The sequence below is a fragment of the Schistocerca gregaria genome, chromosome 4 (genome assembly GCF_023897955.1).
Source record: "Schistocerca gregaria isolate iqSchGreg1 chromosome 4, iqSchGreg1.2, whole genome shotgun sequence".
Lineage (NCBI taxonomy): Eukaryota > Metazoa > Arthropoda > Insecta > Orthoptera > Acrididae > Schistocerca > Schistocerca gregaria.
This window is the reverse complement of record NC_064923.1, coordinates 203,960,166-203,982,331: the sequence shown is the minus strand read 5'-3', so window position 1 is coordinate 203,982,331 and position 22,166 is coordinate 203,960,166. Positions and strand designations below refer to the sequence as shown.

The following is a 22,166-nucleotide window of genomic DNA, read 5'->3' as shown; positions in this document are numbered from 1 at the left end:
GATCAGGACTACACAGATCTGTCATCATACAAACATGTCAGAAGTGTAGTTGCTTATATCTGGGCCATGCATGTAATACATGTCCAGCGGGGTCACCTGATCTCTCCCCAACTGAGAATGTTTGTAGCATTATGGGCAGGGCTCTCCAACCAGCTCAGGATTTTGACCTTTTAGTGTGCCAATTGGACAGAATTTGGCATAATATCCCTCAGGAGGATATCCAAGAACAATCAATGCCAAGCCAAATAACTGCTTGCCTAGAAGTGTGTCAACGTATCATTGACTAGCTCAATTTATAAAGCCCCTCCTCCTGAATAAATCAACCAATTTTTAGAAATTGTAATTGTAGTAACCAAGTAACACACAAAACTAATCCAAGTAACATAGATAAGGCTTTATTCATAAATCTATAAACAAAAACAGAAATAAGCATCTCATGACTCCACACGTAACAAGACAAAAGGATCGTACAGAAGGTGCAACAGAAGCGATACACAGAACACCTCATGTGAACAGTACGAACTAAAAGAACATATAAGGTTGAATCAGCACTGCTCTGAGCATATATAGGCACAAGTCACTGGTCAACACCATGGCAGAGACTGTTCCATGTGCATGCTTCCTACGGCAGCCTCTAACAGCTGGATGGCTGGCCCACACTCATACAATAGTGGCTGATTTAAGTACATACGCACACAGTAACACTACACTCAGTGCATTCACATGCACATGGGTTAGTAACGGGATATAGTAGTAATCAGCTTTCGTCTGTAGATGTCTATCACATCTACCAATTTCCTTCCCATTTGGACAATTCCTTCATGGTGTGTCGTTATTTGTTGTCTCCATCAGCATCACCATCATTTAAGACTGATTATGCCTTTCAGTGTTCAGTCTGGAGCATAGTCCCCCTTATAAAATTCCCCCATGATCCCCTATTTAGTGCTAACATTGGTGCCTCTTCTGATGTTAAGCCTATTGCTTCAAAATCATTCTTAAGCGAATCCAGGTACCTTCTCCTTGGTCTAGCCCGACTCCTCCTACCCTCTACTGCTGAACCCATGAGTCTCTTGGGTAACCTTGCTTCTCCCATGCATGTAACATGACCCCACCATCTTAGCCTGTTCGCCCTGACTGCTACATCTATAGAGTTCACTCCCAGTTTTTCTTTGATTTCCTCATTGTGCACACCCTCCTGCCATTGTTCCCATCTACTAGTACCTGTAATCATGCTAGCTACTTTCATATCCATATCCATATCCGTAACCTCAACCTTATGAATAAGGTAACCTGAATCCACCCAGCTTTCGCTCCCATAAAACAAAGTTGGTTGAAAGATTGAATGGTGCACAGATAACTTAGTCTTGGTACTAACTTCCTTCTTCCAGAAGAGAGTAGATCGTAGCTGAGTGCTCACTGCATTAGCTTTGCTACACCTCACTTCCAGTTCTTTCACTATGTTGCCATCCTGTGGTAAATATGGATCGTAAGTACTTGAAACTGTCCACCTGTTCTAACTTTGTTCCTCCTATTTGGCACTCAATCCGTTTATATCTTTTTCCAACTGACATTACTTTTGTTTTGGAGATGCTAATCTTCATACCATAGTCCTTACATTTCTGATCTAGCTCTGAAATATTACTTTGCAAACTTTCAATAGAATCTGCCATCACAACAAAGTCATCCGCATATGCGAGACTGCTTATTTTGTGTTAACCTATCTTAATCTCACCCAGCCAGCCTATTGTTTTCAACATATGATCCATAAATAATATGAACAACAGTGGAGACAGGTTGCAGCCTTGTCTTACCCCTGAAACTACTCTGAACTATGGACTCAGATAAAGATCTGGTTCTGACAACCTCTAAGAGCCCTAAACCCACACTGATTTTCATCCAATTTGTCCTCAACAAATACTCGCATTTTCCTTTCAACAATACCTGAGTAGATTTTACCCACAATGCTGATCAAAGAGATACCTCTGTAGTTGTTACAATCTTTTCTGTTTCCATGTTTAAAGATTGGTGTGATTACTGCTTTCATCCATTCTGATGGAACCTGTCCCGACTCCCACGCCATTTCAATTATCCTGTGTAGCCATTTAACACCTGACATTCCACTGTATTTGATGAGTTCTGACTTAATTTCATCCACCCCAGCCGCTTTATTGCACTGCAATCTATTGACCATTTTCTCCACTTCCTCCAATGTGATCCTATTTCCATCATCATTCCTGTCCCACTGTACATCGAAATCTGAAACATTACTGATCGTATTTTCACCTACATTGAGCAACTCTTCAAAATATTCCCTCCATCTGCCCAAGGCATCAACAGGATTCACCAGCAGTTTTCCTGACCTGTCCAAAACACTTGTCATTTCCTTCTTACCTTCCTTTCGAAGACTGCTAATAACACTCCAGAATGGTTTTTCAGCAGCTTGACCCAAGGTCTCCAACCTGTTTCCAAAGTCTTCCCAAGATTTCTTCTTGGATGCTGTAATTATCTGTTTGGCTTTGTTTCTTTCTTCAACATAACTTTCTCTGTCTACATGAGTTCTAGTCTTTAGCTATTTTTGATATGCCTTCTTTTTCCTTTTACAGGCTGCCTTGACTGTGTCATTCCACCAAGCTGTTTGCTTCATCCTACCTTTACACACTACTGTTGCAAGACATTCTTTGGCCACTTCTAATACTGTGTCCCTGTACCTTGTCCATTCCTTTTCCAGTAGCTGCAATTGATTACATTCAACTAACTGGTACCTTTCTGAGATCACTGTTATATACCTGTGTCTGATTTCCTTATCCTGAAGTTTCTCCACTCTTATCCTCCTACACATGGACCTGACCTCCTGCACTTTCGGCCTCACAATACCAATTTCACTGCAGATTAAATAGTGATCAGTGTCATCAAAGAATCCCCTGAACACACGTGTGTCCCTCATAGCCTTCCTGAATTCCTGATCTGTTATTATATGGTCAATGACAGATCTGGTTCCCCTGCCTTCCCAAGTATACCGGTGAATGTTCTTATGTTTAAAAAAGGAGTTTGTGATTACTAAGCCCATACTGGCACAGAAATCCAAGAATTGTTTCCCGTTCCTGTTGGCCTCCATTTCCTCTCCAAATTTACCCATAACCTTTTCATACCCTTCTGTTCGAATTACAATCCTGGCATTAAAATCACCCATGAGCAGAACACTGTCCTTGTCCTTTACTCTAACAACTACATCACTGAATGCATCATAAAAACTATCCATCTTATCTTGATCTGTCCCTTCACAATGCAAATATACTGACACAATCTTAATTTTCTTGCTTGACACTGTCCAATCTATCCACATCAGTCATTCGTTTACATACCTTATTGCAACTACGCTGGGTTCCATTTCTTTCCTGATGAAAAGCCCTACACCCCATTGTACTATTCCTGCTTTGACTCCTGACACGTAGACCTTGTATTCTCCCACTTCCTCTTCTTTCTCACCCCTTACCCGAATGTCACTAACTGCTAAAACATCCAATCCCATCTTTCTTGCAGCCTCTGCCAGCTCTACCTTCTTCCCAGAGTAGCCCCCATTGATATTAATAGCTCCCATCTCGTTACCATTCGTTTGCCGAGTTGTATCTTAGGAGTCCCTGGTTTGTCAATTAGAGGTGGGACTCCGTCACCTCCAAAGGTCCGAGGCATTTTGCTCTGATTGTTGCCAGCATCAAATTTATAGTACCAGGGAAGCAGGTTGCTAGCCTTACTTGTCCTGGGTCCCACTGAGTTTTACCCCTAACGGTTGAGGGACTAACCGGTGGATTTGATATCCTTTGCCGTCTGAGCACAAAGGTGGCCACGACTTGGAATAAGTCAGAGATGCCCAGCCTTATTCCAAAGTAACTGGTATTCCGACTGTCAGGACCACTTAACTTGGCCACTTATACGTTGTCTTAAGAGTGTAATTTGTAGTGTACAAAATGGGTTTCTGTTTGTACTCACTGTGGTTGTTCAATGTGGGACTGTCATGGAAGATTGCAGGCCCCATTTGAGACAAAGCACTGGATTCAGTATGGAACAACTGTATCATTTGCTTCAAAGTATTTGAGTCCTCTACTGAACCTATTTTTAGAATGTATTGTGGATATAGTAAACTATAAAGACCAGGCCTGTGGAAGGAAGGTTTCTAAAATAATTGTGGCTGATATGAGAGCTGAATATATGCGGTGAAACAGAAGGCCACTGATTAACTTTCAGAGATTATTGGGGATTACCTTCCGTATAAAGCCACATCCACACTTGACATAAATTCAAGGTGCAAAGAAGCACACGACAGAGCCAAACCGTGGAGAACAGAACAGCACGTTCGTAGTTGTACAGGATGTTACAGTATGTGTGCACTCACTATAATAAAACCGCAAAGCAAGATACACCATCCAAACAGAGTGATCATGAACAAACCATTTCCTTTGAAGTACCAACACCAAACAGATCCTGCTTCTTGTTGTGCAGATCAACATGGTATGAAGTCAAGAGTACCAGCTCGTTACAGAGTTATGGCAATTCGTTTGGTTTCTTGTATCTGTATTGCAATAAAAATAGTGCACAATAGTGCACATGCCGATGGTATCCACTGTGTGTTGTTTCCATTCATTCACAGTACCTGCCGTTGACAACAGTAATGCCCTCTTTAACTTGCTACCCTCGAGTTTTCAGTGATGTACAACAGTACTGTGGATAGGTTTACTGATGAGTTGGTTGATTTTATTTATTTATTTATTCATCCATAAACAGATTTCTTTGTATGGATGTCATCATTATACATACATGTGTACATTATTTTGTCATAAAAGGTAATGAAATACAAGCTATATATATTACACACATAATTTATCATTGTACTACATAATGCAGGAGAACCTGCTTCAATAAAAAGAAATATATCACAAGACTCCTCTAATACTTGTATGGGTAAATTACAATCTAGTATGTCCACTTTATAATTTTTTAACCTGATTATTTATTTATGCCAATTTTATGCTGCATGAATTCTCTAATCGAGTAAAAACTAGTTTTTTAATAAATATTCTTTAAGGAATGCTTTAAATTTACAAAGTTCCTTTATGCTTTTGATTTCTTTTGGCAGTTTATTGTATTTCTTGACACCTTGGTAAAACATAGTGATTTGGGTTTTAGATTTATTCATTCTGTCTAGGTACAAGCAATTACTGTTTCTGGTTTGGTGATCATGTATGCAGCTGTTTGCTAAGTATTGCTCAATATTTTTGTGAATAAAAACTGTAGTTTGCAAGATATATTCACTTGGGATTCCACCTTGTGTATGGGCTCACTGAATGCTATGGAAGACCAGCATAACAACACTATGATGGTCTGTTTGACATGGATGGCAACCACAACAGCCAGCGTATGTGTTTCATGTGATGATTGTTTCATTACTCTGATCTTTATGTTATTTGATTTGCTGGCTGCATGTTACAGACTTCTTCACTGTTGTGAAGGTATTTACACAGAAACAACAGTGATCGCAGTAACAAACCGAATAAATCACAATTACATTATTACTCCTTAATGAGGTGCTGAACACTAGAGGTCCATCATAACAAAATACTCTGAAGTTATTCATGAACAACCTCTGAAAATTTATCAGTACAGTTCTGGTTCAGCCTGTACATATTTGTTGTATTATTGTCACTACTGTCCCTAAGAGGACACAACAGTCACATTTTAAAATGAAAGACTTTAAAAATTAAAAAATAAAGAAATAAAGTTAATAAAAAAATATGGAATAGAAAAATTAATGAAGATGGTATCAATTTTAATTCCCCTTATGAAACCGCTTCTTAGTCTCGAATGAATCTGATTTGTCTAGCAAAATATAATCTGTATTTGAAGCTTACTTAATAATTCAAAAGTACTTTCATGTAGATAATGTCCAAAAATCTGCAGGAATTCACGAGTCTTTCAGAGCCAATGCTGTGTAAAAAGCTCAGTTTCCAGTGGTCACTTAATAAAGAGTAGATATCAAGCACAAACTAAAGTGTAATAGGATATTAGGGTAGCTGTGATCATTTCAGTTTTGAGATGCAAACAGCTGTGTAGCGAAGACAAACTCATTTATCCCATTAACTCTATAAATGATAAATCTATTCAATAAATAATGTATGAATTGAATATATATTTTGCATTTATTACTATATTTTTAAAATAAACTACATGAGCAAATCAACTCTTATGTTTCAATTCAAGTGTATTAGATAGGCCACTACTTCTGACACTTTGAAAAAGTTCTTATGTCTTAAGGACACCAAGAAACACAACAGTTTGGCACTCACTGATATGGTGGCAATTGTTCAACCCGTCCTCCATAATAATATGTGGCAATCAAGATTGCATGTTATATCCAATGGCACCCCAAGACCTCACAATTTTGTTCACATCAGACAGCACTCTAAGACATTCTGGTTTCTCCACAACTGAAGTTAGTGCAACAGTATGCATGCCACTATACCAGACTGCCATCAATCCAGTGTCACACTGTGTAAACTATCAACACAGTCAGTTTCGCAATTACAGCTGTCCAGCAATTATTCAACATTGCAGATATGTGCTGCAATTTGTCCAGTACTCACTCATCACTACATGAGAGCCTTATCTTTCCACTGGTTCTCCACACACATCGCTGTCATAAGAGCACAGCCAGTATGACCCATGGCATGGAATGACTGCGTTGACTCAGAAATGTAAAATTATGGACTTTATGTCACAGCTTAAGTGAGAATAGATTACAATATTTAACAGAAATGACAAAAAATATCAATTATATAACAGCACAATTCTGAGCCATTTTAGGAAACAAAATTGTTATAACCTTTAATCACCAAATAATTGCGTGGATATTCAAACACACTCACTTAGAAACAATAGCTGGTTACATGATAACAACTCAGTATCTCTTATTCAACTGCCGTGCCATGACATGCGGCCGGCGCCGTTTGTAGCTAGTTGGCACTCCTGCGCTCAGCCAAGTTGCAGACCGCCTCCATCGCCATTTGCACGTACTGTCGTGGCGGCACTGTTAAATGTTGTGGCACTGGCACAACACTTTTCCCCCCTTGAAAAAAAAAAAACACTCACTTCCTTGGAGACATGGTCAATGCGCAGAGATCCATGGCCTCTTGTGAGGCCCCGAGAAGATCCCGCGGACAGACACAAGAGTATGGTCGAAAATATCCAGGACGGAAGCTCATGCGTGGAACGTGCCTCCTGGATGAGATGATGGGTGAAAACTCCAGAGCAGCATCCATAGGTGTCGTGGACCTGGGGGTGTGCTCCAGCGAGATGGGTCCCGGAGAAGGCAGCGTCGCGATTGGGGCCAGTTCCGGCGTACTCGGAAGCGGTAGCGACTTTGGCTGTTTGAACACGTATGGTAGATCGGCAGCAGTGACAGGACTGGCTTCTCGGGCTGGTGGAGGCGAAGGAAGGGGCAGTGGCACTGGCGTGGCCACCATGAGTGGGCACATCTGGTCGTAATGGCGAACAACCATGCCGTTGTCTGTACGTATTTCACAAAGCCGGCGGTCACCAAGGGCCTTGACCACCCCTGGAATACATTTAGGGCGAGATCCATACCCTCGTGCCCACACGTCGGCGCCCACCGAGTATTTTCCCGCACTAGGGGACACAGCACAAGGCCTGACAGGGTGAAGCAGGTGCAGTAGAGTACGCGGTTGGCGGCCATGCAAGAGTTCAGCAGGGCTACGATCACCCAGAGGCATGAAGCAATAAGAACTCAGAAATTGCAGAAGAGTGTCATCTGTGGAAAAATCACTAAGGATTTTTTTCATCTGGCTTTTGAACGTGCGGACAAGGCACTCGACGACCCCATTCGATTGCTGATGGAAGGGCAGTGCTGTAACATGATGAATCCCTTGTCCAGTACAAAAATCACGGAGGGCCGGCGAAGAGAACTGAGGGCCATTGTCTGTGAACGATCGTGGATGGAAGACCTTCTAGTGCAAAGATTTTGGACACAGCCAGTGTCGTCGCCGCAGTGGTGGGCGACGGACATCGAACAACAAATGGAAACTTCGAGAAGGCGTCAATCAACAGTAGCCAATAAGTACCGAGGAAGGGGCCGGCAAAGTCAGCGTGCACCCGTTGCCATGGCTGCGCCGGATCAGGCCACGGAGAGAGCACGGTACGAGGTGCAGCCAGTTGTTGAGCACACTGACCACACGCAGTAACCACGTGGGCGATGTCCGAATCAATACCGGGCCAATAAACGTGTCTGCGGGCCAGGGACTTAGTCCGAGAAATACCCCAATGGCCTTCATGTAACAGTTTGAGAACATCTTTGCGAAGAGAGGCTGGCACCACGACCCGTGGAGATGCGCCATCCGTGGCCAGAAGAACAACACCATCATGAACAGATGGTGCAAGGCATGGTAGTTGCGAAGGGGATCCGATGCCCGGCCCTTGGTCCTGTCCGGCCAACCCCGTTGACCTGACGCAGGGCTGGGTCCCGCGCAGTAGCAGACGCGACCTGCGAACCTGTAAGTGGAAAACCCTCGACCGCATGACGTTCTTCCTTATCAATGTGGAAACAGAGTAGTTCATCACTAACGAAAACTGGGTCGGGGCCTCGCGACAATGCATCAGTATTGGCGTGCTGGGCCGTGGGGTGATAGTGAATCTCATAGTGAAAACGAGGCAAGTATAAAGCCAAACATTGCAGGCAGTGAGCTGCCTTATCCAGAAGCGACGCTGATGGGCTGAACAGAGAGACCAGCGGCTTGTGGTCTGTGATGAGATGAAACTTAGAACCATACAAAAAAATGCTGAACTTCTTTAGAGCATAAATGATAGTGAGCGCCTCCTTTTCGATTTGAGAGTAATGCCGTTGCGCATCATTGAGGGTCTTGGAAGCATAGGCGATGGGTCGTTCCGAACCATCCTCATGCCGACGGGCGAGAACAGCTCCTAGGCCATACTATGACGCGTCAGTCGCCAGAACCAAGTGCTGACCCGGACGGAATGTGGCAAGACAAGGCGCCAACTGCAAATTAGCCTTCAGGCGAACAAAAGCCTGCTCACATTCGTCGGACCAACAGAAAGGGATGTTTTTGCGTAACAGCTGATGCAGAGGATGAGCTACCGTCGCCGTGGATGGAATGAATTTGTGATAATAAGCATTCTTGCCTAGAAACACCTGAAGTTCTTTGACCTTCTTAGACGGCCGGGGTAGAGCGTTAATGGCCGCAACGTGCTGACATAGAGGACCTATACACTTATGCGACAAGTGGAAACCAAGATACACAATGGAGGGTTGGAAGAACTGTGACTTGTCCAGATTGCACCTCAACCCAGCCGAATGTAAAACCCGAAACAGGGAATGCAAATTGTGAAGGTGCTCCTCAGTGAAGGCTCCCGTGACAACAATGTCATCCAGATAGTTTATGCAGCTGGGAACGGAAGCCGTGAGCTGTTCCAAAAACCGCTGAAAAATGGCTGGCATGCTAGTGACACCAAATGGTAACCGCTGGTACTGATACAACCCACAAGGAGTGTTGATGACGAGAAATTCCTTGGAAGAAGCATCCAACGGCAACTGATAGTACGCCTCCGATAAGTCAAGTTTGGAAAAGAACTGGCCCCCAGCGAGCTTGGTAAATAACTCCTCAGGACGAGGAAGAGAATAAGTGTCAATGAGGCTCTGAGCGTTGACAGTGGCTTTAAAATCACCACACAATCGCAGACTCCCATTTGGTTTAGAAACCACCACGAGTGGCGATACCCATTCGCTGGAGATAACAGGAAGAAGAATCCCTGAAGCTGTTAACCTGTCTATCTCAGCCTTGACAGGTGCACGCAACACCACCGGAATAGGGTGTGCAAGGAAAAACTTAGGGCGAGCTGTAGGTTTAAGAGTAATGTGGGCTTCAAAATCCTTGGCATGACCCAGACCAGCAGAGAACAGGGATGAAAATTCAGAACACAATTCATCCAGCTGTTGATACGAAATATCCTCAGATATGAGGTGCAAATCATCAATGGAGAACCCGAACAACTAGAAAGCATCATAACCGAACAGGTTTTCAGTGCCGCCATGATCCACCACATAAAACGTGAGGGGCCTAACAACAGACTTGTAGGCAGTGGAAGCATCAAACTGGCCAATGATAGGAATTTTCTGTTTATTGTAAGTTCTCAGATTTCGCATAACTGGAGACAAGGGAGGGGAGCCCAACTCCAAATACGTGCGAGAATTAATTAGAGTTACTGCAGAACCAGTGTCCACTTGCATGCAAATGTCTTTATCCAGAACACGAACAGTAACATACACACAGTTAACATCCATGTCCGGTGCCTCGTCCTCGTCGACAGGAACTTTAAGGGACTGACACACAGAAGCAATGTGGCCTTTTTTCCTACATGAGTTACATGTGGCCCAACGTTTTGGACACGCAGCCCTGTCATGCTGTACGAAACAATGTGGACAAGAAGGAAGTGCAGAACGAACCTGCTTCTGTGGTTGCTGTTTCGCTGCGAGCATTGCGGCCCAACACGATGTTGTTTACGTGAGTGAACCGCCGCCACATCTTCGTTCTCCTGTGAAACAGGCAAATTGTCCGTGTCGAAAGTTGACTGTACAGCGCCTACATCACACCACACGTCTATTTGCGCGCCAGCGGCGTGAGACACTTCAAAGGATTGAGCGATGCTTAGAACTTCCGACAACGACGGGTTTGGCAATTGTAGGGCACATTGCCGAACTTCTTTATCAGGAGCAAGCCATAGAATAGCATCCCTAACCATTGAATCAGCATAAGACTCATGATGAGTGTCCGTGACAAACTGACATTTCCTACTCAGACCGTGTAATTCTGCCGCCCAAGCCCGGTAAGATTGATGGGGCTGTTTACGACACCGGTAGAACGCCATGCGGGCGGCAACGACGTGGGTGTTTTTTCGGTAATAGTTAGACAATAAGTCACACATTTCTTGGAAGGACAGAGAGGCAGGTTCTTGCAGAGGGGCTAACTGAGATAGCAGCTGATAGATCCGTGGGGAAATCCAAGATAGAAATAACGACTTACACGTAGGAGCGTCGACAACGCCGAAAGCCAAGAAGTGTTGCCGCAAACGCTTCTCATAATCCTCCCAGTCTTCTTCAACCTCGTCGTAAGGAGGGAATGGAGGCAGAGAAGAGGAAGACAGACGATAAGTAAGCGACGTCGACAACGCCTGAATAGCAGCCGTCAGCTGTGTTTGTTGTGCCTGAATAGCAGCCGTGTTTGTTGTTCAATGAGCGTTTGCATAAGCTGTTCCATGTCTGCCTCGTCACGAACACACAAATCCATAACGCAGTGAAAATATCCGACCTCGTCACCAAAAAGTGTTATAACCTTTAATCACCAATAATTGCGTGGATATTCAAACACACTCACTTAGAAACAATAGCTGGTTACATGATAACAACTTAGTATCTCTTATTCGACTGCCATGCCGTGACATGCGGCGTTCGTAGCTAGGTGGCGCTCCCGCGCTCAGCCGAGTTGCGGAGCACCTCTATCGCAGTTTGCGCGTACTGTTGTGGCGGCACTGTTAAATGTCGTGGCACTGTCACAACAAAAATGATGGTAACAAAGTTGCCAAATATATTCTATAGGATTGTTACATTCAAATTATACTAGAGACAGAAAGAATATGTTCTTACAGCCAAACTTTCTTGAGGTACACAGCTTGCTCATCAATAACACAGTGCAATCTGCCACAGAGTTGACACAGGGCCAAATGAATAGATCAATAAGTTTATTTTCACTTCTGTAACTAGGATAAGAGGTACAGCATAGTTACAAATAATATTCAGATTCACTGACTGAAACTTGAACAACACAAAATAAGGGCAGATGTGAATTCTTTGAGTGGCCTTCCCCTTAAGAAACAGCCAGAATTATTTTTATTTTTTCTTTTAACCGCACTGGAAACTGACAATCTCATTTACCACAGCAAATGCGCTGTAGGTAATATTTTTTGTGCTTTTGACGATTGTAGACTTAAAAATAGTTTTGCTAGAAAAACTTCCATTGGCAATATCTCAAAGGCTACAAATACTAAAGTGTCAAATCAACAAACTGAATTTTGTGCTATATCTATTTGTAACAATGAAGGAAGTGGTCTTAAAACTCCATGATTAAATGAAACCAACCAATGTACACAGTGTGAAATTCAGGTCTAGCCTCTACTAACACGGAGAGTGAAACAGTTGCTACCAGAGCATATAGAAAGGAACATCAAACCCTGACAGCATTTTCTAGCATAGGTCCAGCCCCTAATGATCTCAATGTCGACAGGACATTCACTCCTAATCTTCCTTAGAATATGCCATGAGTAAGTGAAACTGGCATTTAGTCTACATTAATAGAAATAACAAAATGTTTCATCTACTTGTAATGATAGCAATATCACCACTTCTGTTGCACTGGCAATAAAATTAGAAGCAAATTGCATCTGATGAATGAACGTGTCCACCTTCAGTACACTTAAGAAAGGGAGATAAACTAAAGTAACAACAAAAGGTCCACAAAGCTGGGTGTGGGGTAGAGTTTCTATGCAGTGCCTTTCAATTTTGCTCTTAATTTAATCCCCGCTGATTTCACACTAACGAAGTGTCGAATCAGAATATTTATTTGGTGTAACTGTGAGTACAATCTGGTAGGTTAAGTTGTACTCCACTTCCAACTGCATACGGCATAGTCAGTGACAATAATTTTATTTTTCAACACCTGCTCACAACATTTGCAATTGGTTCCAACCTGCTCTGACTTTTGTGTTGCCTGCTTCATGAACATTGTCAGGACAATGTTGTGACACTGACATACGGCAGACATGAACAAGTTTTTCACTGTTGTTGGCTATTAACTATTCTTAGCTGCATGTTGCTCACTACAGTAATTCATAAAATAAAGTAGAGCTTATTCTGCTGAATATCTCAATGGCAGCTTCTCCACAAGTGAAATAAGAAAGGACTAGGATGATATTAACACATAGTATCTCACAGTAAATGAATATGACAGTACAGATGGACAGGTGGTATTAAAAGATATGAACAATGTCCGGATGCTCCTGATCAATGAAGCCAAACTACAGTTATTATTCAAAAGTGGAAGCTGGCTGCATCACTGGAGCTACACCAAATTTCTGCCAGGAATTAGTCAATTGTGTATGAATAGCACTGACACTTCTGCAGCAAGTGAAGACGATAATTGGCATAAAATATTCGCTTAAAAAAAAAAAAAAAAAAAAAAAAAAAAAAAAAAAAAAAAAAAAAAACTACCAGAAACTCACACTGCTGTCCTACTGTCAGACAAAACTGGTAGGTGGTCCAAAAATTGTGGGCATCTGTGACCTCAAAAGATTTGTCATAGAGAGCGTATAGCAGATGGCGTCGTGTCCATTCAGCTAGCATGCAATTTATAATATGGGTCCAGCAAATGTGCTGGTACAGCACATATTAGTTGACTCGCTATTTTGTGGCAAGTGAGACCCACACACAAAGTTTCACTAGAAAATGGCATAAGTTGCAACATTTTGGAAATTGAGAACAGTGTTCATGGGCAGGTGATTGAGAGGCTGCACCTCTTAACTTTCTGAACATCAGACTGGATAGGATCGAACCCAGCTCATTAGATTTAATTATACCAGCCATCCCAAGTGTGGGTTTTAGATGTGCCCTCATCTTAAACCCTGCGAACTTTGGACTGGTCAATGGCTTTCATTTTAGTTGAACATTTGATGATTAGGATTTTAGGAAAACTATGAGAATGACTGTTAGACATAACTTGGGTCATACATAGACACAGAACCCCGTTAATGCTGATAAAGGAATAGTCTCATGGGTTTCATGCAATTCTTATATGAATGTGTCGCTATTAGTAGCTCAGCAACCAATTAAACATCTGTATTCTCTCTCTATGGTGTGATCAAAGTGGCAGAAACTTGCAGTACTAGCAATCATCAATACTTTGCTTCCTGTCACCTAGTTCACGGAATTCCATGTGACTTAAACACCATTGCACTCCACTGTGTCAGAAATATCAGACTAATATGTCCAACAATGGGAAATCCACAATGGAATGTAACAATATTATCAAAAGGAAGTTGCTACTTACCATATAGCAAAGGTGCTCACTCCCGCATAGGCACAACAAAAAGACTGTCATAAATTTGCTTTCAGCCAGTATGGCCTTCAAAAAAAAAAAAAAACCACACACACACGCACACACGACTGCAGTCTCTGGCAACTGAAGCCACACTACTATGTCCAATCTGCTGCATCCATTTCTCTGTTTTTTTGTTATTATTGTTGAATGGCTGTCCATATAACAACCAGATTTCAAACATTATCACAGCTCAGTTAGTAGAGCACTTGCCCGTGAAAGGCAAAGGTCCCGAGTTTGAGTCTCGGTCCAGCACACAGTTTTAATCTGTCAAGAAGTTTCATCATCACAGATTTAGTTTTGCATACATAATGAGTTGCAAAGCTGTACTAACTGTACTTCTCTTACCACTGAAAGATAAATGCATACTGATATGAAAAGTAAGGATTACAAAATATAAGACTTCTGTTACAAAAAAGAACTTACAGATATCTACACTACCAGTTTTACAAGCAGACACGCAACTGAAATCTTCTATTGAATAACATAAATCTTATTGCTGGTATTGGTTACTGAGTCTAGGATGACAGAGATGTAGATAAGAATTTGTCAAGTTGCAAAGAGTTTAAAATGCTGTAGGAAAATAAAAACGACATTAAAAAAGCACAGATCATATCACAAAGTTTTTTATTACTGACTTTGATACTTGTAGACAACTATTCTCCATGTGTTATGGTAGAAGGAAATTGACCCTTTCGTTAATTCCTAATGTTGGTCCAAATGGCATATCACTATTTGGTGCCTGAAAGTTAATTTTGAGACACATGTGAGTTGACAAAGTCTTACTAGTATTGTGTCTCCTTACACTTCGTCTTGTGTCACAGACAATAAAGAAAGCATTCATGGAAAAGCAGGGGGCTCATGAATCGATGGGCAGTCTACAGTTGTAGGATTAGGATCAAGTGATGCTTTTAAATGTATTTTCCAGCTCCTCACAGTAAATTTAGACAAATGTTTCCCATCAGAAAACATAAAGAATCCCTTAGGTAAACTATAAAACAGAAGAAAAATGGGCAGAGACAAAGCAAGGGGCACTCCCAGGCTGGAAAACAAGAATTGTGTTGTTTTGCTGCTAAATGATTGAGTTAAAACAGCAACAGATACCAGGGCCAAAGACACGTTTCATTGCTATTATCTGAAAGATAAAAGAATCTAAAGGGAGGAAGCAGAAGCAGACAAGAATGCATATAATGATAGGTTCATTTCTGAAGACCACAACCCATGTAAAGTGGTCTGAGAACTGGTCAATGAACACAGAAAAGGACCCAATGCTCCATTGCAACCTTTCAGCCATGATGATTTTAACAAATATTTTATTGATGTTGTTGGGAATAACGTAGCTGAAGTACCACATTTAGAAATTAATATTACAAGTAATATAAGCATTAGCAATGGTTGCACCTTGACCAGGTAGAAAAGTGCTTCCAGAGGACCTCCTAAAAACTGTGAAAGATTTTAAACACTCTGGCATGTAATGCTTTTCTGAAGGATAGTGCATCTGATATTGCTGAACCTTTGGCTGCTGTCATTAACTAATGCCTTGAGGCTGGTATAGTTCCAGACCTCTTGAAACAGGCAAAGACAGTACCAGTGTATAAAAAAAGTGATTCCAACAGTCCATCCAGATTACTTCAATACCAATACTAGCAAATGTGATTGAAACTATTATGAAGAACCAACTGTTATGTTGTTTTGAAGACAACAACTTCTTCCCGGTTAACCACCATGGATTTAGAAGAGGGAAATCTACATTTACTGCAATGCTTGCTGTAATAACAAAAATAATGGAAGCATATCAAGAAAAGAACGACATGGCCTTAATTCTTTGTGATATAAGCAATGAATTTGATTAACATCTCTCAGAAGATACTGTTGGAAAAATTAAAATCTCATGGAATACAGAGTGTCGTTTTTAGGGCTCTGACTCTTACCTATGAGACAGATGGCAGAGTTTGTATCCTGCGAGTGATGTTTCATGAAATGGCCCTGGACCATGGTGTACCACAGGGCTGCATACAGCCTTGGTGACAGTGGCCCCATAGCACATGTTGATTGTGTAGAACTCCTGGGAATCACAACTAACAATAAGCTGATGTGGCCAGAGGACACAGCACATGTGTGTTCTAAGCTCTCAAGAGTAATTTATCTCCTCAAGAAGCTCAAATGTGTGATAACAGATTAGTACTTAATGACAATATTTTATGCACTGTTACACAGCCACATCAGATATGGGTTGCTGCTGTGAGGACACTCCGCTGTAAGTAAAATCATGTTGCTCCTACAAAAGGCTGTAAGAATAATATCTTCCAGCAAGAAATTTGACCACTGTAGACCATTTTCAAGCAGTTAGGAATAATGTCAGTATTTGGCCAATATGTTTTCAACTCTCATGTCAATATAACAGAAAATCAAGAATTCTTCTACAAGAGACAAGAGATTCACAACCATGAAACACAAAATAAGGCCAACACTCATATTCCAAGCTGTTGCCTAAGTAAGGCACTGGACAGTTTTCCCACAGCAGCCATCAAGAAGTCAATCACTTATCACTGGATGTTCAAACATTGCCACCAAGGACTGTCAGAGCTAGACTGATGTGTATGCTCAAGCACAACCAACTATATTCTGTAAATGAATTTTTCCCTATGAGTGGAATTGCACTCTGGTCAATATGATACCAGCACATGTGAACCCACAAACTGGAAACATTTAAAAGGTGTAAAGTGTTGTTTATAAACCACTGTTTATATCAGTTTGTGTAATGCACCTTCTTTTTTATCTTAGTTTTAGTAGTAGTTTCAGAATATAACCACTATGACATGACACAATCTGTCTGGCCATGGCCAGTGAATTATGTCGACTTAGTAACAGTAACATTAATTCTATCCTCAACGATACATGCACCTTTCTGTATCTTAATTCGTTTATGTGCTGTTCTATGCATGCTCTGAGTTTGAATTCAATTTGACTACTATTGCTACAAGTTGTAATTTTCATATACAAACATTATATCTGAATCAATCTTATTTTATCTTGGTAAATCTTTGATCTTGCTATAATGCAGAGTACGCTGACACTCGAATCCCAATTTTATCATTAAGAGTTTTAGATGATATATCATTATGCAAGTAGTATGTTTGTATGATCACAACTACCCATTACTTTAGACTTTCTGAACTGAAGCAAAAAACTTTCCCATTGCAGAAAACATTAATGCATAGTCTAGTTCTGTAAATCTGTTGTCTGACATTAGAACACTTCAGGTAATGAAAATATGCAAAATCAAAATATTTCACATAACCTGTAACTGATTCATTTTGTGCATTTCTTTGCAGGGGTAGTTTCCTGGGGCAATGGCTGTGCACGTGCTGGTTATCCTGGTGTTTACACAAGAGTAACACGTTATCTTGATTGGATTCGTGTAAATACAAGAGACGGTTGTTACTGTGACCAGTAAACTTGACAAATGCAAACTTTTAATTATTACACATTTACTGTGATCAAAAACTGGAAACATTCTCCATGTAGAGTGAAACACTGATACATCATCACACACTTCAGCCCATCATCCAAATAGAAGAATATATTTCTCAGGGAAATAACAATTATGTGCCAACAGAAAACCACACTCCCTAAATCAACACCATTCATTAAATATGACAATAATTGTAAATCAGCATATGGATGCAGATATTCACTGTTATCATAGTCAGTATCTTTGCTGGAAATATGATGCTGGGACAATATGCAGAAAATTGCCATACAGGAATCCCTCTTGGTACAGGAGTACCAGTATCCCAAGATATGACCACCTTCAAAAAATGGTTCTAACATTGGCAGTTAACACCTCTCTAAAACAGTTTTCAGGCTAAGAGATTGGTCTTACATGAAAAATTAACTAATACTGATAAGCACAGTGTTTCAGCTGAACAGTGGCTATTTTGAACTTATTACAGGGATGACCAACATATATAGAGTTTTAAATTAACAGGAAAACTATTGATCAGCTTGCCAACTGAGAGGTCGAAGATGAATTGTTCAGTGATTTTAGATTCCTTATTTATTTATTTATTTTCATTTTACGTATTTATATGATGATCAATAGAGAGAAGAGCTTAATGTGTTTCATATGGAACAATGATCATGTTATTAACTTTCAATTTCTTACAATTACTTTTGTAATAAATACAATGGAAAACCCATGTGGAAAATAAAAACTGATACAAAAAATGCGCCAATTCATCATATAAAGCACTGGACAGTAGATGGATACAGAGAGTGTTGATTCAGTAGATCATCTACTGGAGTTCTTATCAGCACATTCTTACATCCCTGTTCAGTAGTCCATGCCAGTTCTATAGGATGACTGGTTCTCCTTCCACAGATTTTTTTTTTACATTTCTTTGTTTACTTTAATAACACTAATGATCTGAAACGATGCCCCCTTAACTCACAATTACAAAAAATCTATAGCGCAATATCTTAACTGTTACTGAAAAAGTACAACTTACTTTCATGGTGCTGAAAATTTGTAATATTCATTGTAAAATATTTTTTTATTATTGGTACCATCCTATTTAAACAAAAACTCTTTTCTGCCTCTTTTCACTTCATTTCGCATTCTTTGTTATATACTACCACACACTTGATCTTTCCCTTTGCTATTTTCAAGATAAATGGTTATACACTATTATCTGAAGGGCAGTGAATAAAGTTAAATTATTGAGAACTCTATATAATGAACTAGTGACATTATTTACACAATGCCCATAATTACAGGTCCAGTTTCAAAATGTTGTAGAAAGAGGTCCACTGCTCAAAATGACTGACACCAAATTTGAGCAGCATATTACTGCTGCTCGTGGAAACATCATGAAACAAAAAAGATTTTATGAAAAGTTGACCAATACATGACAATGTAAGTATCAGAATATTCACACCAACAGATGCGCAGAACATGGCTACTCCTCAGTTTGCGTACAAGATGGCCAATGTGACTGTCTCCGTAAAAGATTGCACACTGCTGGTAAAGCCCTTTTACAAGAACAGTGACTGTGCACCAGAAACCCTGAAGAAATTCTAGACATTCAAGGGCACAAAAAAAGAGACTGGTCTAATTTCTGGTAAGGGTCTGGGGAAAATTATTACAAAATTCGAAAACACAGGTTCTTTTGGAGGCCAGTGTGGCAGAGGCAAGAAAGTAGTTGATCCAACATCTGTCAAAGATGTGACTACAGCTTTGTAGGAATGGTTGAGCAGTGCTGTGCAAACATGCAGTGCACAGGGAATTGCCCCAAAGCTGGATATGGCTACAGCATGGTGCATACAATCCTATGAAACATCCTGTATTGTTATTCGTATAAAAAATCACCAATGTTCAGGAGCTGCTTCCTGCTGACTGCAAGCAAGACAAATATTCACTCTGGAATTTCTTGATTGCATGGAACTGGACAATGAATGGCCATGGAACATTTTGCGGACAAAGCCCATTTTCATCTCTAAGGATATGTTATTATGGAGAATCACATAATATGAGCAATGGAAAATCTGCATGCACATCGACCAGTACCATTTCATTCTGCAAAGGCACCAGTGTGGTTTTCTGGGAGATCAGTCATCCGGGTCCTATTACCTGTAGTGTCACTGGTAACTACTAAGAGAACCTTTTGTGCACTGTCATTCCAACCCTTCATAGCATAGATGTGTAGATAGGATCATTTTTATGCACGATAAAATGACTCCCTGGACATTCCCATATTTGTGGAGCATGCTACACTCCTGGAAATGGAAAAAAGAACACATTGACACCGGTGTGTCAGACCCACCATACTTGCTCCGGACACTGTGAGAGGGCTGTACAAGCAATGATCACACGCACGACACAGCGGACACACCAGGAACCGCGGTGTTGGCCGTCCAATGGCGCTAGCTGCGCAGCATTTGTGCACCGCCGCCGTCAGTGTCAGCCAGTTTGCCGTGGCATACGGAGCTCCATCGCAGTCTTTAACACTGGTAGCATGCCGCGACAGCGTGGAAGTGAACCGTATGTGCAGTTGACGGACGTTGAGCGAGGGCTTATAGTGGGCATGCGGGAGGCCGGGTGGACGTACCGCCGAATTGCTCAACACGTGGGGCGTGAGGTCTCACAGTACATCGATGTTGTCGCCAGTGGTCGGCGAAAGGTGCACGTGCCCGTCGAACTGGGACCGGACTGCAGCGACGCACGGATGCACGCCAAGACCGTAGGATCCTATGCAGTGCTCTAGGGGACCGCACCGCCACTTCCCAGCAAATTAGGGACACTGTTGCTCTTGGGGTATCGGCGAGGACCATTCGCAACCGTCTCCATGAATCTGGGCTACGGTCCCGCACACCGTTAGGCCGTCTTCCGCTCACGCCCCAACATCGTGCAACCCGCCCCCAGTGGTGTCGCGACAGGCGTGAATGGAGGGACGAATGGAGACGTGTCGTCTTCAGCGATGAGAGTCACTTCAGCCTTGGTGCCAATGACGGTCGAATGCGTGTTTGGCGCCGTGCAGGTGTGCGCCACAATCAGGACTGCATACGACCGAGGCACACAGGGCCAACACCCGGCATCATGGTGTGGGGAGCGATCTCCTACACTGGCCGTACACCTCTGGTGATCGCCGAGGGGACACTGAATAGTGCACAGTACATCCAAACCGTCATCGAACCCATCGTTCTACCATTCCTAGACCGGCAAGGGAAGCTGTTCCAACAGGACAATGCACGTCCGCATGTATCCTGTGCCACCCAACATGCTCTAGAAGGTGTAGGTCAACTACCCTGGCCAGCAAGATCTCCGGATCTGTCCCCCATTGAGCATGTTTGGGACTGGATGAAGTGTCGTCTCACGCGGTCTGCACCTCCAGCACGAACGCTGGTCCAACTGAGGCGCCAGGTGGAAATGGCATGGCAAGCCGTTCCACAGGACTACATTCAGCATCTCTACGATCGTCTCCATGGGAGAATAGCAGCCTGCATTGCTGTGAAAGGTGGATATACACTGTACTAGTGCCGACATTGTGCATGCTCTGTTGCCTGTGTCTATGTGCCTGTGGTTCTGTCAGTGTGATCATGTGATGTATCTGACCCCAGGAATGTGTCAATAAAGTTTCCCCTTCCTGGGACAATGAATTCACGGTGTTCTTATTTCAATTTCCAGGAGTGTATTTCTCAATTTCATCTTTTTGCAGAAAATGGTGGAAAGTTTATTGAACATGCCTTGTGCCAGTTTACGATCATTAGAAACTGATATCATTTTGTTTTTTATGCTATTTTTTGCTCCAGGACAATTAAAAACCTATGTCATTTTGTCTTTTAAGCAGTTTTAGGCCTCAGAACGATCAAATACTGATTTCTTCCCATACAATGCGCTACGACCTTGCTGTCATGGATTGGCTTACCTGCTTAACAGTGCCACAACTGTTGACTGCGGGACTTTTGCAGTTATACACATTGAACAGTACGGATGGTGTAATGTGCAACCCAAACCTTAGCTATCATATTGTGATTCATCTGTCATTTATAGCTGATCCCATTTACTTTAAGACACTATCTATTGATAAAATTTTCATTGAAATTTTTTCTGTGATGTTTCTCTGTGTGTCAACAATATGCTGTTCAAATTTGATGTCTGAGCAATGGTTCAGCTTCTACAGTGTTTTGAAACTAGAGATTTATTTATACACTCTGTACACATGTGAAGACTGATCACCAATAAGAGGTGCTCAGCACTAGAAAAAGCGTATCTTATATGGGAAGAGCCTCTGTCAGAGTTAACAAACACAAACAAGACTCATACAAACAGCAAACATTGTTCCTGAAGAGACCCAGCTGGTTTGACTATGGGCTGAGTTACGTATGGGGAAAAAGAGGTGGACATGAAGTTCAAAGGAGGGTCAGTGTAGGTGGAAGTTA

At 41.8% G+C, this 22,166-nt stretch overlaps 1 protein-coding gene across 1 annotated transcript in view; it reads left to right on the top strand.

The window, feature by feature from the left end:
• LOC126267982 (trypsin-7-like) overlaps window positions 1–18,801 on the top strand; it is a 134,323-nt gene extending 115,522 nt beyond the window's left edge. The window contains exon 7 of the mRNA XM_049973328.1: window positions 17,561–18,801. Within this exon, the coding sequence (XP_049829285.1) occupies window positions 17,561–17,682 (122 nt within the window). The 3' untranslated portion in view covers window positions 17,683–18,801. The remainder of the gene's footprint in view (window positions 1–17,560) is intronic.
• The last annotated feature ends 3,365 nt before the right edge of the window (window positions 18,802–22,166 follow it).